The sequence below is a fragment of the Oncorhynchus keta genome, chromosome 12, assembly GCF_023373465.1.
Source record: "Oncorhynchus keta strain PuntledgeMale-10-30-2019 chromosome 12, Oket_V2, whole genome shotgun sequence".
NCBI classification, from domain to species: Eukaryota; Metazoa; Chordata; class Actinopteri; order Salmoniformes; family Salmonidae; genus Oncorhynchus; species Oncorhynchus keta.
In genome coordinates, this window is record NC_068432.1 from 40,100,041 (window position 1) to 40,122,561 (window position 22,521).

Genomic DNA, 22,521 nt, shown 5'->3' on the forward strand with positions numbered 1-22,521 from the left:
TATTGAAATTTAATGAACTATCCTTTTACAAAACATTTCATGAAACACCTCATATTTCCTTAGACAAATGTGCAATTTACTTTTATCATTCACAAATATGCATTGCAACTGATCCCACTGATTGTACAAAGGCACAAAACTTTAATTGGTACTGAAAAATATAGTAATGCACTTTAAGATTAAATGAGACTTTTAAAGAAAGGAATTTTTAAACCACTTACACATACGCATATAAAATCTAAATGTAATCCCTGCGTACACCTTACAAACTAAGGAGAGTGATTTTAAATGTGTAATGAAGAAAGTGTTCGCCTGTCCTGTAAATCTGTAAACTTCATACATGAAACATACATACACATACAATACATACTGAAAATTTATGGAGTTGTATGAACAGTAGAATTCCATCACACAACTTTTGTTTTGAAGCTGCTGACTAACATTAAAGTGCACATTTTTTAAATCACCACAGTAAGGATTCATCTTCACAGAGCTGTATTCTTTCAATGCAAACAGTATCTAAGGCAGCATTTTAAAGGTGTTAGTCTAGTCTGGACTTGTATTTGTACCTGAAACTTGGCATCTTTTGGCCTGTACAAGTGCATCAACACCAGGTGTCATGTCCTGACTAGCTGTCACTTTCAGAATGTCATTTAAGTGCTTGTTTGTGAGCCTTGAACGCATTTTTGTTTTATTGATATTCATCACTGAGAAAATTTGTTCACAAAGGTAGGTTGTCCCAAACATGCACAAAATTTTAGCAGCCAGGGCTGTTAATTTGGGGTACCCTGGTAGTAGATACTGATAAAATCTGTCCAGACCTACAGAGGCAAATTTGCCCTTCAAATCTGCCGAGTATTCCTCGTCAGGCTAATATTGGCAAAAGCTTGTCGCTTCTCGGGACATACAAGTTCAGCCGCCTTCATCATGCATCGTTTAACAAAGTCACCGTCGGAATACGGCTTCGATGCTAATGCTATTTCGCTAGCAATTAGGTAGCTGGCTTTTACCGCTGCTTCACTGACTTCTCGGCTCTGGATGAAAGTTGACTGCTGTTTCCTCAGACCCGCCAGCAATTCGTTAATCTTATCTCTTCTCAGTTGTCCTTGCAAGCCGTCATATTTTTCGCTGTGATGAGTCTCGTAGTGGCGTCGAATATTATATTCCTTCAATACTGAAACTTGTTGCAAACACACCAAGCACAAAGGTTTTCCGTGCATCTCTGTAAATAAATAGGACGTGGTCCATTTTTCTTTGAAAATTCTACACTCCTTATCTACTTTTCTCCGTTTGGATAACGACATTTTGGCTAATGATATTAACAACGTCGTAACAAGCAGCAGATGGCGCATTGATACCGTCTGCTGTTTTCAGTCTGTCTCAGTGATGCGGCTTGTCTTCTACTCTGATGGAAAGAGTGCGCCCCTTAGCGGATAATCCATGAATTGCAGCGAATTAAAAATATTAATTCCATGTCTTTTATGCATTTTTTCCACTTTCAAATTATCCTGCGGGCCTGATCGAACCTCCTTGGGGGCCGGTTCCGGCCCGCGGGCCGTATGTTTGACACCCCTGCTCTAGACAGAATGTGTTACATCTAGAAAGAGTGCTTTACCTCTAGACAGAGTGCGTTACCTCTAGACAGAGTGCGTTACCCCTAGACAGAGTGCGTTAACTATAGACAGAGTGCGTTAACTTTAGACAGAGTGCGTCACCTCTAGACAGAGTGCGTCACCTCTAGACAGAGTGCGTCACCTCTAGACAGAGTGCGTCACCTCTAGACAGAGTGCGTTACGTCTAGACAGAGTGCGTTACGTCTAGACAGAGTGCGTTACGTCTAGACAGAGTGCGTTAACTTTAGACAGAGTGAGTTAACTCTAGACAGAGTGCGTTAACTCTAGACAGAGTGTGTTAACTTTAGACAGAGTGCGTTACCTCTAGACAGAGTGCGTTACCTCTAGACAGAGTGCGTTAACCTCTAGACAGAGTGCGTTACCTCTAGACAGAGTGCGTTACCTCTAGACAGAGTGCGTTACCTCTAGACAGAGTGCGTTACCTCTAGACAGAGTGCGTTACCTCTAGACAGAGTATGTTACCTCTAGACAGAGTGCGTTACCTCTAGACAGAGTGGGTTACCTCTAGACAGAGTGCGTTACCTCTAGACAGAGTGCGTTACCTCTAGACAGAGTGCGTTACCTCTAGACAGAGTATGTTACCTCTAGACAGAGTGGGTTACCTCTAGACAGAGTGGGTTACCTCTAGACAGAGTGGGTTACCTCTAGACAGAGTGCGTTACCTCTAGACAGAGTGCGTTACCTCTAGACAGAGTGTGTTACCTCTAGACAGAGTGCGTTACCTCTAGACAGAGTGCGTTACCTCTAGACAGAGTGCGTTACCTCTAGACAGAGTGCGTTACCTCTAGACAGAGTGCGTTACCTCTAGACAGAGTATGTTACCTCTAGACAGAGTGGGTTACCTCTAGACAGAGTGGGTTACCTCTAGACAGAGTGCGTTACCTCTAGACAGAGTGCGTTACCTCTAGACAGAGTGCGTTACCTCTAGACAGAGTGCGTTACCTCTAGACAGAGTGCGTTACCTCTAGACAGAGTATGTTACCTCTAGACAGAGTGCGTTACCTCTAGACAGAGTGCGTTACCTCTAGACAGAGTGCGTTACCTCTAGACAGAGTGCGTTACCTCTAGACAGAGTGCGTTACCTCTAGACAGAGTGCATTAACTCTAGACAGAGTGCATTAACTCTAGACAGAGTATGTTATCTCTAGACAGAGTGGGTTACCTCTAGACAGAGTGTGTTACCTCTAGACAGGGTGCTTTACCTCTAGACAGAGTGCATTAACTCTAGACAGAGTGCGTTACCTCTAGACAGAGTGCGTTATCTCTAGAAAGAGTGCTTTACCTCTAGACAGAGTGCGCTACCTCTAGACAGAGTGCGTTACCTCTAGACAGAGTGCGTTACCCCTAGACAGAGTGCGTTAACTTTAGAAAGAGTGCGTTAACTCTAGACAGTGTGTGTTAACTCTAGACAGAGTGCGTTAACTTTAGACAGAGTGCGTTAACTTTAGACAGAGTGCGTCACCTCTAGACAGAGTGCGTCACCTCTAGACAGAGTGCGTCACCTCTCTAGACAGAGTGCGTCACCTCTAGACAGAGTGCGTTACCTCTAGACAGAGTGCTTTACCTCTAGACAGAGTGTGTTTTCTCTAGACAGAGTGCTTTACCTCTAGACAGAGTGCGTCACCTCTAGACAGAGTGCGTTACGTCTAGACAGAGTGCGTTACGTCTAGACAGAGTGCGTTACGTCTAGACAGAGTGCGTTAACTTTAGACAGAGTGAGTTAACTCTAGACAGAGTGCGTTAACTCTAGACAGAGTGTGTTAACTTTAGACAGAGTGCGTTACCTCTAGACAGAGTGCGTTACCTATAGACAGAGTGCGTTAACCTCTAGACAGAGTGCGTTACCTCTAGACAGAGTGCGTTACCTCTAGACAGAGTGCGTTACCTCTAGACAGAGTGCGTTATCTCTAGAAAGAGTGCTTTACCTCTAGACAGAGTGCGCTACCTCTAGCCAGAGTGCGTTACCTCTAGACAGAGTGCGTTACCCCTAGACAGAGTGCGTTAACTTTAGAAAGAGTGCGTCACCTCTAGACAGAGTGCGTTACGTCTAGACAGAGTGCGTTACGTCTAGACAGAGTGCGTTACGTCTAGACAGAGTGCGTTAACTTTAGACAGAGTGAGTTAACTCTAGACAGAGTGCGTTAACTCTAGACAGAGTGTGTTAACTTTAGACAGAGTGCGTTACCTCTAGACAGAGTGCGTTACCTCTAGACAGAGTGCGTTAACCTCTAGACAGAGTGCGTTACCTCTAGACAGAGTGCGTTACCTCTAGACAGAGTGCGTTACCTCTAGACAGAGTGCGTTATCTCTAGAAAGAGTGCTTTACCTCTAGACAGAGTGCGCTACCTCTAGCCAGAGTGCGTTACCTCTAGACAGAGTGCGTTACCCCTAGACAGAGTGCGTTAACTTTAGAAAGAGTGCGTTAACTCTAGACAGTGTGCGTTAACTCTAGACAGAGTGCGTTAACTTTAGACAGAGTGCGTTAACTTTAGACAGAGTGCATCACCTCTAGACAGAGTGCGTCACCTCTAGACAGAGTGCGTCATCTCTAGACAGAGTGCGTTACCTCTAGACAGAGTGCGTTACCTCTAGACAGAGTGCGTTAACTTTAGACAGAGTGCGTTAACTCTAGACAGAGTGCGTTACCTCTAGACAGAGTGCGTTACCTCTAGACAGAGTGCGTTACCTCTAGACAGAGTGCGTTACCTCTAGACAGAGTGCGTTACCTCTAGACAGAGTGCGTTACCTCTAGACAGAGTATGTTACCTCTAGACAGAGTGCGTTACCTCTAGACAGAGTGGGTTACCTCTAGACAGAGTGCGTTACCTCTAGACAGAGTGCGTTACCTCTAGACAGAGTGCGTTACCTCTAGACAGAGTATGTTACCTCTAGACAGAGTGGGTTACCTCTAGACAGAGTGGGTTACCTCTAGACAGAGTGGGTTACCTCTAGACAGAGTGCGTTACCTCTAGACAGAGTGCGTTACCTCTAGACAGAGTATGTTACCTCTAGACAGAGTGCGTTACCTCTAGACAGAGTGCGTTACCTCTAGACAGAGTGCGTTACCTCTAGACAGAGTGCGTTACCTCTAGACAGAGTGCGTTACCTCTAGACAGAGTATGTTACCTCTAGACAGAGTGGGTTACCTCTAGACAGAGTGGGTTACCTCTAGACAGAGTGCGTTACCTCTAGACAGAGTGCGTTACCTCTAGACAGAGTGCGTTACCTCTAGACAGAGTGCGTTACCTCTAGACAGAGTGCGTTACCTCTAGACAGAGTGCGTCTAGACAGAGTATGTTACCTCTAGACAGAGTGCGTTACCTCTAGACAGAGTGCGTTACCTCTAGACAGAGTGCGTTACCTCTAGACAGAGTGCGTTACCTCTAGACAGAGTGCGTTACCTCTAGACAGAGTGCATTAACTCTAGACAGAGTGCATTAACTCTAGACAGAGTATGTTATCTCTAGACAGAGTGGGTTACCTCTAGACAGAGTGTGTTACCTCTAGACAGGGTGCTTTACCTCTAGACAGAGTGCATTAACTCTAGACAGAGTGCGTTACCTCTAGACAGAGTGCGTTATCTCTAGAAAGAGTGCTTTACCTCTAGACAGAGTGCGCTACCTCTAGACAGAGTGCGTTACCTCTAGACAGAGTGCGTTACCCCTAGACAGAGTGCGTTAACTTTAGAAAGAGTGCGTTAACTCTAGACCGTGTGCGTTAACTCTAGACAGAGTGCGTTAACTTTAGACAGAGTGCGTTAACTTTAGACAGAGTGCGTCACCTCTAGACAGAGTGCGTCACCTCTAGACAGAGTGCGTCACCTCTAGACAGAGTGCGTCACCTCTAGACAGAGTGCGTTACCTCTAGACAGAGTGCTTTACCTCTAGACAGAGTGTGTTTTCTCTAGACAGAGTGCGTTACCTCTAGACAGAGTGCGTTAAAACTAGACAGAGTGCGTTAACTTTAGACAGAGTGCGTCACCTCTAGACAGAGTGCGTCACCTCTAGACAGAGTGCGTCACCTCTAGACAGAGTGCGTTACCTCTAGACAGAGTGCGTTACCTCTAGACAGAGTGCTTTACCTCTAGACAGAGTGTGTTTTCTCTAGACAGAGTGCGTTACCTCTAGACAGAGTGCGTTAAAACTAGACAGAGTGCGTTACCTCTAGACAGAGTGCGTTACCTCTAGACAGAGTGCGTTACCTCTAGACAGAGTGCGTTACCTCTAGACAGAGTATGTTACCTCTAGACAGAGTGGGTTACCTCTAGACAGAGTGGGTTACCTCTAGACAGAGTGGGTTACCTCTAGACAGAGTGCGTTACCTCTAGACAGAGTGCGTTACCTCTAGACAGAGTGCGTTACCTCTAGACAGAGTGCGTTACCTCTAGACAGAGTGCGTTACCTCTAGACAGAGTGCGTTACCTCTAGACAGAGTATGTTACCTCTAGACAGAGTGGGTTACCTCTAGACAGAGTGCGTTACCTCTAGACAGAGTGCGTTACCTCTAGACAGAGTGCGTTACCTCTAGACAGAGTGCGTTACCTCTAGACAGAGTGCGTTACCTCTAGACAGAGTGCATTAACTCTAGACAGAGTGCATTAACTCTAGACAGAGTATGTTATCTCTAGACAGAGTGTGTTACCTCTAGACAGAGTGTGTTACCTCTAGACAGAGTGCTTTACCTCTAGACAGAGTGCATTAACTCTAGACAGAGTGCGTTACCTCTAGACAGAGTGCGTTATCTCTAGAAAGAGTGCTTTACCTCTAGACAGAGTGCGCTACCTCTAGACAGAGTGCGTTACCTCTAGACAGAGTGCGTTACCCCTAGACAGAGTGCGTTAACTTTAGAAAGAGTGCGTTAACTCTAGACAGTGTGCGTTAACTCTAGACAGAGTGCGTTAACTTTAGACAGAGTGCGTTAACTTTAGACAGAGTGCGTCACCTCTAGACAGAGTGCGTCACCTCTAGACAGAGTGCGTTACCTCTAGACAGAGTGCGTTACCTCTAGACAGAGTGCTTTACCTCTAGACAGAGTGTGTTTTCTCTAGACAGAGTGCGTTACCTCTAGACAGAGTGCGTTAAAACTAGACAGAGTGCGTTAACTTTAGACAGAGTGCGTTAACTTTAGACAGAGTGCGTTAACTCTAGACAGAGTGCGTTACCTCTAGACAGAGTGCGTTACCTCTAGACAGAGTGCGTTACCTCTAGACAGAGTGCGTTACCTCTAGACAGAGTATGTTACCTCTAGACAGAGTGCGTTACCTCTAGACAGAGTGGGTTACCTCTAGACAGAGTGGGTTACCTCTAGACAGAGTGGGTTACCTCTAGACAGAGTGCGTTACCTCTAGACAGAGTGGGTTACCTCTAGACAGAGTGGGTTACCTCTAGACAGAGTGCGTTACCTCTAGACAGAGTGCGTTACCTCTAGACAGAGTGCGTTACCTCTAGACAGAGTGCGTTACCTCTAGACAGAGTGCGTTACCTCTAGACAGAGTGCGTTACCTCTAGACAGAGTATGTTACCTCTAGACAGAGTGCGTTACCTCTAGACAGAGTGCGTTACCTCTAGACAGAGTGCGTTACCTCTAGACAGAGTGCGTTACCTCTAGACAGAGTGGGTTACGTCTAGACAGAGTGCGTTACCTCTAGACAGAGTGCGTTACCTCTAGACAGAGTGCGTTACCTCTAGACAGAGTGCGTTACCTCTAGACAGAGTATGTTACCTCTAGACAGAGTGGGTTACCTCTAGACAGAGTGCGTTACCTCTAGACAGAGTGCGTTACCTCTAGACAGAGTGCGTTACCTCTAGACAGAGTGCGTTACCTCTAGACAGAGTGCGTTACCTCTAGACAGAGTGCATTAACTCTAGACAGAGTGCATTAACTCTAGACAGAGTGCATTAACTCTAGACAGAGTATGTTATCTCTAGACAGAGTGGGTTACCTCTAGACAGAGTGTGTTACCTCTAGACAGAGTGTGTTACCTCTAGACAGAGTATGTTACCTCTAGACAGAGTGCGTTACCTCTAGACAGAGTGCGTTACCTCTAGACAGAGTGCGTTACCTCTAGACAGAGTGCGTTACCTCTAGACAGAGTGCGTTACCTCTAGACAGAGTGGGTTACCTCTAGACAGAGTGGGTTACCTCTAGACAGAGTGGGTTACCTCTAGACAGAGTGCGTTACCTCTAGACAGAGTGCGTTACCTCTAGACAGAGTGCGTTACCTCTAGACAGAGTGCGTTACCTCTAGACAGAGTGCGTTACCGCTAGACAGAGTGGGTTACCTCTAGACAGAGTGGGTTACCTCTAGACAGAGTGGGTTACCTCTAGACAGAGTGGGTTACCTCTAGACAGAGTGGGTTACCTCTAGACAGAGTGGGTTACCTCTAGACAGAGTGCGTTACCTCTAGACAGAGTGCGTTAACTCTAGACAGAGTGCGTTACCTCTAGACAGAGTGGGTTACCTCTAGACAGAGTGGGTTACCTCTAGACAGAGTGCGTTACCTCTAGACAGAGTGCGTTACCTCTAGACAGAGTGCGTTACCTCTAGACAGAGTGCGTTACCTCTAGACAGAGTGCGTTACCTCTAGACAGAGTGCTCTGAGGTCTTCAGTAAGGCCGTTCTGCTGCCAATGTTTGTCTATTGAGATTGTATGGCTGTGTGCTCGGTTTGATATACCTGTCAGCAACGGATGTGGCTGAAATAGCCGAATCCACTAATTTGAAGGGGTGTCCACATACTTTTGTATATATAGTGCATGTGTTAGAGATACGAAACAGCAAAATACTCATCCTTGTTTAATTAAGAGTATATTTTTTTTCTCCTCAAGGCTTTTTACATGACATTTTCTACTTAATAAGGCCCGAGGGGGTGTGGTATATGGCCAATATACCACGGCTAAGGGCTTTTCTTACGCACAACGCAACGTGTGGTGCTAGGACTGTCACGCCCTGGCCATAGAGAGGCTTTTATTCTCTATTTTGGTTAGGCCAGGGTGTGACTAGGGTGGGCATTCTATGTTGTTTTTTCTATGTTTTTGTATTTCTTTGTTTTTGGTCGGGTATGGTTCTCAATCAGGGACAGCTGTCTATCGTTGTCTCTGAATAAGAACCATACTTAGGTAGCTCTTTCCCACATGGGTTTTGTGGGTAGTTGCTTTCTGTTTTTGTGTCTGCACCAGACAGAACTTTTTTTATTGTTCTCTTTGTTAATCAGTGTTCAGTTCCATTAATAAAAGGATGAACACGTACCACGCTGCACCTTGGTCCTCACCTCAACAGTCGTGACAAGGACACAGCCCTTAGCCGTGGTATATTGACCATATTTCACAAACCCAAACATATTTCTCAAACCCTATGGTGCCTTATTGCTATTTTAAACTGGTTACCAATATAATTAGAGCAGTACAAATAAATGTTTTGTCTTACCCATGGTATGTGGTCTGATATACCACAGCTTTCAGCCAGTCAGCATTCAGGGCTCGAACCACCCAGTTTATCTGATTTAGCCACTATACCCTGTATTCCTGACCCTTTCTCCTTCAAATATATTCCTCTGGCAAATTAACACAATGAGCTATCTGAGCTCTTTCAGATGAGAAATCAGGCCTGGGCCAAAGCAAGGAAAATTGACTCTAATGGACTGGCAATCTTTCAGACAATTGAGAAACAGATGTACTATCTCCATTAAGACTGCTAAATCAGGCTTCTTTTTAAGCTCTCTCTGATCCTTCAACATTTTGGAAAACAGTAATGCACTGAAGCGTACAAATCCCTTTTCTTCCCTGCCTGAGCAGGTTCTGTCTGACTCTGGCATCAGAACTGAGAAGAATGAGATAAGTGATGCTTTTTATCATTTTATCTCTGCAGGCTTTTTATTTGAGAGAAACAGTGTTTTAATTGACCTTGGTCAGTCAATCGACTCCTCTTCCCTCTGACGGGTAACCTTTCAACTTCTAGTGCATCTTTGTTTTCATTTCAACAATTTTCTACCTGTGATGTGCTACAGTAGATGCCTTAAGATTGGTGTAAAAAAATAAAATCAGCTAGGGCTGATGAGCTTCATCCATTTATACTGCAGCTCTCTGCCCCCCTGATTGCTGGATCATTAACCGATATGTTTAACCTGACGATCATATCTGGTACTATTCCCAAGGTGTAACGATCCTCTTCCTGTGAATGACTGGATCAAAGCGCAGCATGAGACGTGTTCATGATATTTTATTAAAATCAGAACACTACAACAAAAAATAACAAAGAGGAAACCGAACAATTCTGTAAGGAAACCAACAATACAGAAAACAACTACCCACAAAACCCATGTGGGCAAGAGCTACCTAAGTATGGTTCCCAATCAGAGACAACGATAGACAGCTGTCCCTGATTGAGAACCATACCCGGCCAAAAACAAAGAAATACAAAAACATAGAAAAAACAACATAGAATGCCCACCCTAGTCACACCCTGGCCTAACCAAAATAGAGAATAAAACATCTCTATGGCCAGGGCGTGACACAAGGTTTGGAAGGCAGCCCAAGTACTGTACTTTTTATTGTTTACATTAACAATATCTTGTCTGTAAAAAATTGTAACCTGCACTTGTATGCCGATGATACTGTTGTGTATGCTATTGCCCCCAAGGTTGACCAGTCTCTATCTGAACTGCAGACTGCCTTCATTTTATTACAGAAAATTTTATTGACCTGAAATTAGTATTGAATGCAGGTACAATTGAGTATATGTTGTTCTCTAGAGCAGTGGTCCGCACTGCGCACTCACCAATGTTCCTTCTGATATTTTGAGGCACTGAGCAAATGTTTAGGTGTTGTGAGTGGAAACTTGTGCAATTTGAGTTTTAGACTGTAGCCAATAGGCTATTGTGGATATTGGAGCACAATGTAGGCCTACCAACAAAACCAAATGGAACAAATCCCAGAACATTTTCACATGGAAATAGCTTTTGATTTCTATGATGTAGCCTACAGTAGCCTACATGTGGTGTTCAATGAGGCCTACATTGTGTAAGACTTTTAAAAAGGTTTTTACATTATGAAGGGCTTGACATTAATTCATGATTTTGTACATTGTCTGTAACACCATGGGTCAAATAGGTGGCTGTAAAATGCATTGTAATTGTGTTGTAAATTCATTATTATTGCCATACAGAGAATTAGACGATTTGCCAGCAGCATACCACCCAGCATAACACTGCTGGCTTGCTTCTGAAGCTAAGCAGGGCTGGTCCTGGTCAGTCCCTGGCTGGGAGACCAGATGCTGCTGGAAGTGGTGTTGAAGGTCCAGTAGGAGGCACACTTTCCTCTGGTCGAAGAAAAAATATCCCAATTCCCCAGGGCAGTGAGGACAGGACACTGCCCTGTGTAAGGTGCCGTCCTTCGGATGGGACGTGAAACGGGTGTCCTGACTTTCTGAGGTTATTAAAGATCCCATGGCACTTATCGTAAGAGTAGGGGTGTTAACCCCGGTGTCCTGGCTAAATTCCCAATCTGGCCCTCAAACCATCACGGTCACCTAATAATCCCCACTTTAAAATTGGCTCATTCATCCCCTCTCCTCTCCCCTGTAACTATTCCCCAGGTCGTTGCTGCAAATGAGAACGTGTTCTCAGTCAACTTACCTGGTAAAATAACGGATAAATAAAATAAAATCTAGTTAACCCCTCTGCCTATTGGCTTATTTCCATTATCAAGCCTGTCTAAAAATACAACACTGCCCCTTTAATTAAGACATAAGATTCATACTCACCTACTCATTCAAGGCTTTTTCTTTATTTTTACAATTTTCTACATTGTAGAATAATAGTGAAGACATCAAAACTATGAAATAACACATATGGAATCATGCAGTAACCCAAAAATGTATTTGAGAATTGAGATTCTCAAAGTAGCCACCTTTCCTTGATGACAGCTTTGCACACTCTTGGCATTCCCTCAACCAGCATCACCTGGAATCCTTTTCCAACAGTCTTGAAGGAGTTCCCACATATGCTGAGCACTTGTTGGCAGCTTTTCCTTCACTCTGCAGTCCAACTCATCCCAAACCATTTTAATTGGGTCTAGGCCGAGTGACTGTGTAGGCCAGGTCATCTGATGCAGCACTCCATCTGATGCAGCACTCCATCTGATGCAGCATAGTAATGAACGTCGGTCACCCTTTCCTTCAGCTGGGTTCAGGCCTGGAGTGTGTGTGTGTGGGGGTGTTCAGTCCTGTTTAGCCTGCTCTACTTTCAGCCTGTGAGATATAGCTTTGACCTGAGCAAACTCAGAGTTTTTATTTGTCCTGAGGGAAAGTGCTGCTGGCTTTCACACACACATACGCACACACACATATCAAATCAAATCAAATTTATTTATATAGCCCTTCGTACATCAGCTGATATCTCAAAGTGCTGTACAGAAACACAGCCTAAAACCCCAAACAGCAAGCAATGCAGGTGTAGAAGCACGGTGGCTAGGAAAAACTCCCTAGAAAGGCCAAAACCTAGGAAGAAACCTAGAGAGGAACCAGGCTATGTGGGGTGGCCAGTCCTCTTCTGGCTGTGCCGGGTGGAGATTATAACAGAACATGGCCAAGATGTTCAAATGTTCATAAATGACCAGCATGGTCGAATAATAATAAGGCAGAACAGTTGAAACTGGAGCAGCAGCACAGTCAGGTGGACTGGGGACAGCAAGGAGTCATCATGTCAGGTAGTCCTGGGGCACGGTCCTTTCTCTCCTCCGAGAGAGAGAAAGAAAGAGAGAAGGAGAGAATTAGAGAACACACACTTAGATTCACACAGGACACCGAATAGGACAGGAGAAGTACTCCAGATATAACAAACTGACCCTAGCCCTCCGACACATAAACTACTGCAGCATAAATACTGGAGGCTGAGACAGGAGGGGTCAGGAGACACTGTGGCCCCATCCGAGGACACCCCCGAACAGGGCCAAACAGGAAGGATATAACCCCACCCACTTTGCCAAAGCACAGCCCCCACACCACTAGAGGGATATCTTCAACCACCAACTTACCATCCTGAGACAAGGCTGAGTATAGCCCACAAAGATCTCTGCCATGGCACAACCCAAGGGGGGGGCGCCAACCCAGACAGGATGACCACATCAGTGAATCAACCCACTCAGGTGACGCACCCCTTCCAGGGACGGCATGAGAGAGCCCCAGTAAGTCAGTGACTCAGCCCCTGTAATAAGGTTAGAGGCAGAGAATCCCAGTGGAAATAGGGGAACCGGCCAAGCAGAGACAGCAAGGGCGGTTCGTTGCTCCAGAGCCTTTCCGTTCACCTTCCCACTCCTGGGCCAGACTACACTCAATCATATGACCCACTGAGGAGGTGAGTCTTCAGTAAAGACTTAAAGGTTGAGACCGAGTTTGCGTCTCTGACATGGGTAGGCAGACCGTTCCATAAAAATGGAGCTCTATAGGAAAAAGCCCTGCCTCCAGCTGTTTGCTTAGAAATTCTAGGGACAATTAGGAGGCCTGCGTCTTGTGACCGTAGTGTACGTGTAGGTATGTACGGCAGGACCAAATCAGACATACACACACACACACACACACACACACACACACACACACACACACACACACACACACACACACACACACACACACACACAGAGAGGAAACACCGTACACCTAGCGACCTGGTCAGCGTGCACTGCATCCGGCCCGACACAGGAGTCTCTGGGGTGGCAGGGTAGCCTAGTGGTTCGAGCATTGGACTAGTAACTGAAAGGTTGCAAGTTTGAATCCCCGAGCTGACAAGGTACATATCTGTTGTTCTGCCCCTGAACAGGCAGCTAACCCACTGTTTACATTTACATTTACATTTAAGTCATTTAGCAGACGCTCTTATCCAGAGCGACTTACAAATTGGTGCATTCACCTTATGACATCCAGTGGAACAGCCACTTTACAATAGTGCATCTAAATCTTTTAGGGGGGTGAGAAGGATTACTTATCCTATCCTAGGTATTCCTTAAAGAGGTGGGGTTTCAGGTGTCTCCGGAAGGTGGTGATTGGCTCCGCTGTCCTGGCGTCGTGAGGGAGTTTGTTCCACCATTGGGGGGCCAGAGCAGCGAACAGTTTTGACTGGGCTGAGCGGGAACTGTACTTCCTCAGTGGTAGGGAGGCGAGCAGGCCAGAGGTGGATGAACGCAGTGCCCTTGTTTGGGTGTAGGGCCTGATCAGGGCCTGGAGGTACTGAGGTGCCGTTCCCCTCACAGCTCCGTAGGCAAGCACCATGGTCTTGTAGCGGATGCGAGCTTCAACTGGAAGCCAGTGGAGAGAGCGGAGGAGCGGGGTGACGTGAGAGAACTTGGGAAGGTTGAACACCAGACGGGCTGCGGCGTTCTGGATGAGTTGTAGGGGTTTAATGGCACAGGCAGGGAGCCCAGCCAACAGCGAGTTGCAGTAATCCAGACGGGAGATGACAAGTGCCTGGATTAGGACCTGCGCCGCTTCCTGTGTGAGGCAGGGTCGTACTCTGCGGATGTTGTAGAGCATGAACCTACAGGAACGGGCCACCGCCTTGATGTTAGTTGAGAACGACAGGGTGTTGTCCAGGATCACGCCAAGGTTCTTAGCGCTCTGGGAGGAGGACACAATGGAGTTGTCAACCGTGATGGCGAGATCATGGAACGGGCAGTCCTTCCCCGGGAGGAAGAGGAGCTCCGTCTTGCCGAGGTTCAGCTTGAGGTGGTGATCCGTCATCCACACTGATATGTCTGCCAGACATGCAGAGATGCGATTCGCCACCTGGTCATCAGAAGGGGGAAAGGAGAAGATTAATTATGTGTTGTCTGCATAGCAATGATAGGAGAGACCATGTGAGGTTATGACAGAGCCAAGTGACTTGGTGTATAGCGAGAATAGGAGAGGGCCTAGAACAGAGCCCTGGGGGACACCAGTGGTGAGAGCGCGTGGTGAGGAGACAGATTCTCGCCACGCCACCTGGTAGGAGCGACCTGTCAGGTAGGACGCAATCCAAGCGTGGGCCGCGTCGGAGATGCCCAACTCGGAGAGGGTGGAGAGGAGGATCTGATGGTTCACAGTATCGAAAGCAGCCGATAGGTCTAGAAGGATGAGAGCAGAGGAGAGAGAGTTAGCTTTAGCAGTGCGGAGCGCCTCCGTGATGCAGAGAAGAGCAGTCTCAGTTGAATGACTAGTCTTGAAACCTGACTGATTTGGATCAAGAAGGTCATTCTGAGAGAGATAGCGGTAGAGCTGGCCAAGGACGGCACGCTCAAGAGTTTTGGAGAGAAAAGAAAGAAGGGATACTGGTCTGTAGTTGTTGACATCGGAGGGATCGAGTGTAGGTTTTTTCAGAAGGGGTGCAACTCTCTTGAAGACGGAAGGGACGTAGCCAGCGGTCAGGGATGAGTTGATGAGTGAGGTGAGGTAAGGGAGAAGGTCTCCGGAAATGGTCTGGAGAAGAGAGGAGGGGATAGGGTCAAGCGGGCAGGTTGTTGGGCGGCCGGCCGTCACAAGACGCGAGATTTCATCTGGAGAGAGAGGGGAGAAAGAGGTCAGAGCACAGGGTAGGGCAGTGTGAGCAGAACCAGCGGTGTCGTTTGACTTAGCAAACGAGGATCGGATGTCGTCGACCTTCTTTTCAAAATGGTTGACGAAGTCATCTGCAGAGAGGGAGGAGGGGGAGGGGGAGGAGGATTCAGGAGGGAGGAGAAGGTGGCAAAGAGCTTCCTAGGGTTAGAGGCAGATGCTTGGAATTTAGAGTGGTAGAAAGTGGCTTTAGCAGCAGAGACAGAGGAGGAAAATGTAGAGAGGAGGGAGTGAAAGGATGCCAGGTCCGCAGGGAGGCGAGTTTTCCTCCATTTCCGCTCGGCTGCCCGGAGCCCTGTTCTGTGAGCTCGCAATGAGTCGTCGAGCCACGGAGCGGGAGGGGAGGACCGAGCCGGCCTGGAGGATAGGGGACATAGAGAGTCAAAGGATGCAGAAAGGGAGGAGAGGAGGGTTGAGGAGGCAGAATCAGGAGATAGGTTGGAGAAGGTTTGAGCAGAGGGAAGAGATGATAGGATGGACGAGGAGAGAGTAGCGGGGAGAGAGAGCGAAGGTTGGGACGGCGCGATACCATCCGAGTAGGGGCAGTGTGGGAAGTGTTGGATGAGAGCGAGAGGGAAAAGGATACAAGGTAGTGGTCGGAGACTTGGAGGGGAGTTGCAATGAGGTTAGTGGAAGAACAGCATCTAGTAAAGATGAGGTCGAGCGTATTGCCTGCCTTGTGAGTAGGGGGAAGGTGAGAGGGTGAGGTCAAAAGAGGAGAGGAGTGGAAAGAAGGAGGCAGAGAGGAATGAGTCAAAGGTAGACGTGGGGAGGTTAAAGTCGCCCAGAACTGTGAGAGGTGAGCCGTCCTCAGGAAAGGAGCTTATCAAGGCATCAAGCTCATTGATGAACTCTCCGAGGAACCTGGAGGGCGATAAATGATAAGGATGTTAAGCTTGAAAGGGCTGGTAACTGTGACAGCATGGAATTCAAAGGAGGCGATAGACAGATGGGTAAGGGGAGAAAGAGAGAATGACCACTTGGGAGAGATGAGGATCCCGGTGCCACCACCCCGCTGACCAGAAGCTCTCGGGGTGTGCGAGAACACGTGGGCGGACGAGGAGAGAGCAGTAGGAGTAGCAGTGTTATCTGTGGTGATCCATGTTTCCGTCAGTGCCAAGAAGTCGAGGGACTGGAGGGAGGCATAGGCTGAGATGAACTCTGCCTTGTTGGCCGCAGATCGGCAGTTCCAGAGGCTACCGGAGACCTGGAACTCCACGTGGGTCGTGCGCGCTGGGACCACCAGATTAGGGTGTCCGCGGCCACGCGGTGTGGAGCGTTTGTATGGTCTGTGCAGAGAGGAGAGAACAGGGATAGACAGACACATAGTTGACAGGCTGCAGAAGAGGCTACGCTAATGCAAGGAGATTGGAATGACAAGTGGACTACACGTCTCGAATGTTCAGAAAGTTAAGCTTACGTAGCAAGAATCTTATTGACTAAAATTATTAAAATGATACAGTACTGCTGAAGTAGGCTAGCTGGCAGTGGCTGCGTTGTTGACACTACACTAATCAAGTCGTTCCGTTGAGTGTAATAGTTTCTACAGTGCAGCTATTCGGGGGCTAGCTGGCTAGCTAGCAGTGTTGATTACGTTACGTTGCGTTAAAAGAACGACAATAGCTGGCTAGCTAACCTAGAAAATCGCTCTAGACTACACAATTATCTTTGATACAAAGACGGCTATGTAGCTAGCTATGTAGCTAGCTACGATCAAGCAAATCAAACCGTTGTGCTGTAATGAAATGCAATGAAAATGTGATACTACCTGTGGAGTGAAGCGGAATGCGACCGGGTTGTTGAGTGCAGAAGTTATATTCGGTAGACGTTGGCTAGCTGTTAGCTGTTAGCTGTTAGCTAGCTAGCAGTGGCTCCTACGTTAAGGACGACAAATAGCTGGCTAGCTAACCTCGGTAAATTAAGATAATCACTCTAAGACTACACACTCTAAACTACACAATTATCTTGGATACGAAGACAGCAAAGACAACTATGTAGCTAGCTAACACTACACTAATCAAGTCGTTCAGTTGAGTGTAATAGTTTCTACAGTGCTGTTATACGGTGGACGTTAGCTATGTGGCTAGCTGCTGGGCAGTAGACTACGTTAGGACGACGAAATACGATAATTACGCAATTATCTTTGATACAAAGACGGCTATGTAGCTAACTAAGAAGAAATTGCTAAGATTAGACAAATCATACCGTTGTACTATAATGAAATGTAATGAAAAGTAATGAAAAGTAATACTACCTGCGGAGCGAAGTGCGAATGCGACCGCTCGCTCCAACCCGGAAGTAGATCTGAACTGAACTGTTCCTAGGCCGTCATTGAAAATAAGAATTTGTTCTTAACTGACTTGCTTAGTTAAATAATGGTAAAATAAAAATAAAAATAGTGCACGATGAGACAAGGATATCCCTGCCGGCCAAACCCTCCCTAACCTGGATGACGCTAGGCCAATTGTGCGTCACCCCATGAGCCTCAAACCCAGAATCTCTGCTGGCACAGCTAGCACTGCGATGCATACCCTGACATATTCTAACGTTTTGTTTTTCTGTTTTCCAGGCGTGTCCATTGGGATCGCGGGATTTCCGTGAGAAGCAGTGTGCCGACTTCGACAGTTTGCCGTTCCGTGGGAAATACTACAACTGGAAGCCCTACACCGGAGGTGAGATCGGAATAATGTGTCAATCCATCCATCGCTCTGTCTTTCTCCACCCGTTTGTAGTTGTGTGTGTGTGTAACGGTGGTTTATGTTGGCAGCCCCAGCTATCTCTCCCGGTGACAGTGCTGTAGTGACGTCATTCCCCAGGTCCAGGATCTGGGGGCTGACGAATAGAACTCTTTATTACTATCAACAAACTCTAGAGGAGAGCAGAGGAGCACAGCTCAGCCCTGGCCTTGCTTGGTCTCCTGGGACTCCTAGCTCACAACTAACACCACAAAAGGAATTCTGTGCTTTTTTAAATCAATATAGTAAACAGAATTATTTTATTTTACTGTAGATAGATGAATTCCTACTGATGTCACTCATCATGGATGATGTTATAGAACCTGTTATAATTTGTGTGGGAACCTGTAATCCTTCTGGCTGAACCTTAGTTTTCTGTCTGGGCCCTCTACTTCCTGTTTGTGGGTGTTGGTCCAGGTTACTGTCTCTGTGACAAATGTCTCTAATGACACTAAGTTTGTGGTCAGTGTGGCTCAGTCAGTAAAACATGGTGCATACAAAGCCAAGGGCTGTGGTTTGACTCTCCCTGGTGCCACCCATATGTAAAATGTATGCATGACTATAAGTTATTTTGGTTAAAAGCGTCTGCTAAACGGCATATATTATATATTCTGTTTTTGCTGAACTCTCTCTACTGTATTTATAACTAAGTGTACATGACTTGTCACCTGCCCTGTGGAAGTGTGTCCACTATGTTTGACCTTGTGACCTCTGCCCTGTGTGCTCCAGGTGGTGTGAAGCCGTGTGCTCTGAACTGTCTGGCGGAGGGATATAACTTCTACACTGAGCGCTCCCCGGCCGTCATCGATGGAACACGCTGCCAGGCCGACTCAATGGACATCTGCATCAATGGAGAGTGCAAGGTGAGAGAGAGAGAGAGAGAGAGAGAGAGAGAGAGAGAGAGAGAGAGAGAGAGAGAGAGAGAGAGAGAGAGAGAGAGAGAGAGAGAGAGAGAGAGAGACTGTCTGTCTGTCTGTCTGTCTGTCTGTCTGTCTGTCTGTCTGTCTGTCTGCGTGTCTGTCTGCGTGTCTTGAGTGTGGTAAGTGTTCTTGTAACTTAGTGGTGGTTACATCAAGGTTCAATGACTGTACATTTTTCCAAATAAGAGCGTCTGCTTAAAGTACACTGGTAGAAAAAAGGGTTTGAAAAGGGTTTTTCGGCTATCCCCATAGGATCACCCCTTCTGTTTCCATGTAGAACCCTCTGTTTAAAGGGTTATACATGGAACTCCAAAATGTTCTTCAAAGAGACACGGCTTTCAGCCAATCCTCCTATGGGGACACGGCTTTCAGCCAATCCTCCTATGGGGACACGGCTTTCAGCCAAGCCTCCTATGGGGACACGGCTTTCAGCCAATCCTCCTATGGGGACAGCCGAAGATCCCTTTTAGGTTGTAGCATATTTTTCCCCTTCTGGTTCCCACACTTTGTGCTGTGAGTCACCCCAGTCAACAAGACAAAGATCAACCAGACCCACGCTGCTTCCAGATAGGATCCAGACCCTAAATAAGACAGCCTGTGGCCCAGAGCCCACCAGTGGGTACTGACTAACCCATAGGAGAAGCACTCTACCATGGACATGACCTTATTACATTATAACCAACAAGCTAATAAAATAGATGACTGTAACATAATGTAATGGAAGTGTCCATGAGGCTTTCCTGACCAGGAAACCTGACCCGCTGACTCAGTTTGTAGTCACAGTGTTTGTGTTGATTAGATTCACTGGACATCTGCATCAATGGAGAGGGCAAGGTGAGAGAGAGAGAGATAGGAGTCATCTGCAAATCGCTGTTTATTACTGAGATCTGGGACCTAATGTTGTCTTTGTTCTGTGTGTGTGCACTATACAGAACAATGAGTTAGGGTTTTTGTGTATGTGTGTTTTTGTGTGTATGTATGCCTGTGTGTGTGTGTGTGTGTGTGTTGGAGGTTTCTTCCTGCAGAGTACTGGGACACATTTATTCCTAGTCACAGTCCAAGGTGTATTTTTTATTTCAGCAGCAGTTGGTCTTATGGAGGCTTGGAGGCTGCTCAGAAATGCTCAATATAATGTGTATAGGCCTACACACGTGTTGGGAGAAAGACAGAGGGGGAGAGAGAACAATTAGAAAATGAAAGAAAGAAGAACGTGATAGGGATAGAGCAGACAAATGGAGAGATTGAGAAGGAGAGAGAGAACAGACAGAGCAGAGAAATTGAGAGATTGAGAAGGAGAGAGAGAAAAGACAGATCAGAGAAATGGAGAGATTGAGAAGGAGAGAGAACAGACAGAGCAGAGAAATTGAGAGATTGAGAAGGAGAGAGAGAACAGACAGAGCAGAGAAATGGAGAGATTGAGAAGGAGAGAGAACAGACAGAGCAGAGAAATGGAGAGATTGAGAAGGAGAGAAAGAACAGACAGAGCAGAGAAATGGAGAGATTGAGAAGGAGAGAGAACAGACAGAGCAGAGAAATGAAGAGATTGAGAAGGAGAGAAAGAACAGACAGAGCAGAGAAATGAAGAGATTGAGAAGGAGAGAGAACAGACAGATCAGAGAAATGAAGAGATTGAGAAGGAGAGAGAACAGACAGAGCAGAGAAATGGAGAGATTGAGAAGGAGAGAGAACAGACAGATCAGAGAAATTAAGAGATTGAGATGGAGAGAGAACAGACAGAGCAGAGAAATGGAGAGATTGAGAAGGAGAGAGAACAGACAGAGCAGAGAAATGGAGAGATTGAGAAGGAGAGAGAACAGACAGAGCAGAGAAATGGAGAGATTGAGAAGGAGAGAGAACAGACAGAGCAGAGAAATGAAGAGATTGAGAAGGAGAGAAAGAACAGACAGAGCAGAGAAATGAAGAGATTGAGAAGTAGAAAGAACAGACAGAGCAGAGAAATGGAGAGATTGAGAAGGAGAGAGAACAGACAGAGCAGAGAAATGAAGAGATTGAGAAGGAGAGAGAGAACAGATTGAGCAGAGAAATTGAGAGATTGAGAAGGAGAGAGAGAACAGACAGAGCAGAGAAATGGAGAGATTGAGAAGTAGAAAGAACAGACAGAGCAGAGAAATGGAGAGATTGAGAAGGAGAGAGAACAGACAGAGCAGAGAAATGGAGAGATTGAGAAGGAGAGAAAGAACAGACAGAGCAGAGAAATGAAGAGATTGAGAAGGAGAGAGAACAGACAGAGCAGAGAAATGGAGAGATTGAGAAGGAGAGAGAGAACAGACAGAGCAGAGAAATGGAGAGATTGAGAAGGAGAGAAAGAACAGACAGAGCAGAGAAATGGAGAGATTGAGAAGGAGAGAGAACAGACAGAGCAGAGAAATGGAGAGATTGAGAAGGAGAGAAAGAACAGACAGAGCAGAGAAATGGAGAGATTGAGGAGAGAGAACAGACAGATCAGAGAAATGAAGAGATTGAGAAGGAGAGAGAGAACAGACAGAGCAGAGAAATGGAGAGATTGAGAAGGAGAGAAAGAACAGACAGAGCAGAGAAATGGAGAGATTGAGAAGGAGAGAGAGAACAGACAGAGCAGAGAAATTGAGAGATTGAGAAGGAGAGAAAGAACAGACAGAGCAGAGAAATGAAGAGATTGAGAAGGAGAGAGAGAACAGATTGAGCAGAGAAATGGAGAGATTGAGAAGGAGAGAAAGAACAGACAGAGCAGAGAAATGAAGAGATTGAGAAGGAGAGAGAACAGACAGAGCAGAGAAATGGAGAGATTGAGAAGGAGAGAGAACAGACAGATCAGAGAAATTGAGAGATTGAAAAGGAGAGTGAGAATAGACAGAGCAGAGAAATGGAGAGATTGAGAAGGAGAGAGAGAACAGACAGAGCAGAGAAATGGAGAGATTGAGAAGGAGAGAAAGAACAGACAGAGCAGAGAAATGGAGAGATTGAGAAGGAGAGAGAGAACAGACAGAGCAGAGAAATTGAGAGATTGAGAAGGAGAGAGAGAACAGACAGAGCAGAGAAATGGAGAGATTGAGAAGGAGAGAAAGAACAGACAGAGCAGAGAAATTGAGAGATTGAGAAGGAGAGAGAACAGACAGAGCAGAGCAATTGAGAGATTGAGAAGGAGAGAAAGAACAGACAGAGCAGAGAAATGAAGAGATTGAGAAGGAGAGAGAGAACAGATTGAGCAGAGAAATGGAGAGATTGAGAAGGAGAGAGAGAACAGACAGAGCAGAGAAATTGAGAGATTGATAAGGAGAGAAAGAACAGACAGAGCAGAGAAATGGAGATTATTGAGAAGGAGAGAGAACAGACAGAGCAGAGAAAGGGAGAGATTGAGAAGGAGAGAAAGAACAGACAGAGCAGAGAAATGAAGAGATTGAGAAGGAGAGAGAACAGACAGAGCAGAGAAATGGAGAGATTGAGAAGGAGAGAGAGAACAGACAGAGCAGAGAAATGGAGAGATTGAGAAGGAGAGAAAGAACAGACAGAGCAGAGAAATGGAGAGATTGAGAAGGAGAGAGAACAGACAGAGCAGAGAAATGGAGAGATTGAGAAGGAGAGAAAGAACAGACAGAGCAGAGAAATGGAGAGATTGAGAAGGAGAGAGAACAGACAGAACAGATAAATGAAGAG

At 46.2% G+C, this 22,521-nt stretch overlaps 1 protein-coding gene across 1 annotated transcript in view; it reads left to right on the forward strand.

The window, feature by feature from the left end:
- The window catches only part of LOC118372715 (A disintegrin and metalloproteinase with thrombospondin motifs 6-like), a 174,654-nt gene that overhangs the window by 95,477 nt on the left and 56,656 nt on the right, over nucleotides 1-22,521 (forward strand). Inside the window, exons 15-16 of the mRNA XM_052458315.1 lie at nucleotides 17,782-17,884; nucleotides 18,677-18,810. Coding sequence (XP_052314275.1) covers nucleotides 17,782-17,884; nucleotides 18,677-18,810 — 237 coding nt within the window. The remainder of the gene's footprint in view (nucleotides 1-17,781; nucleotides 17,885-18,676; nucleotides 18,811-22,521) is intronic.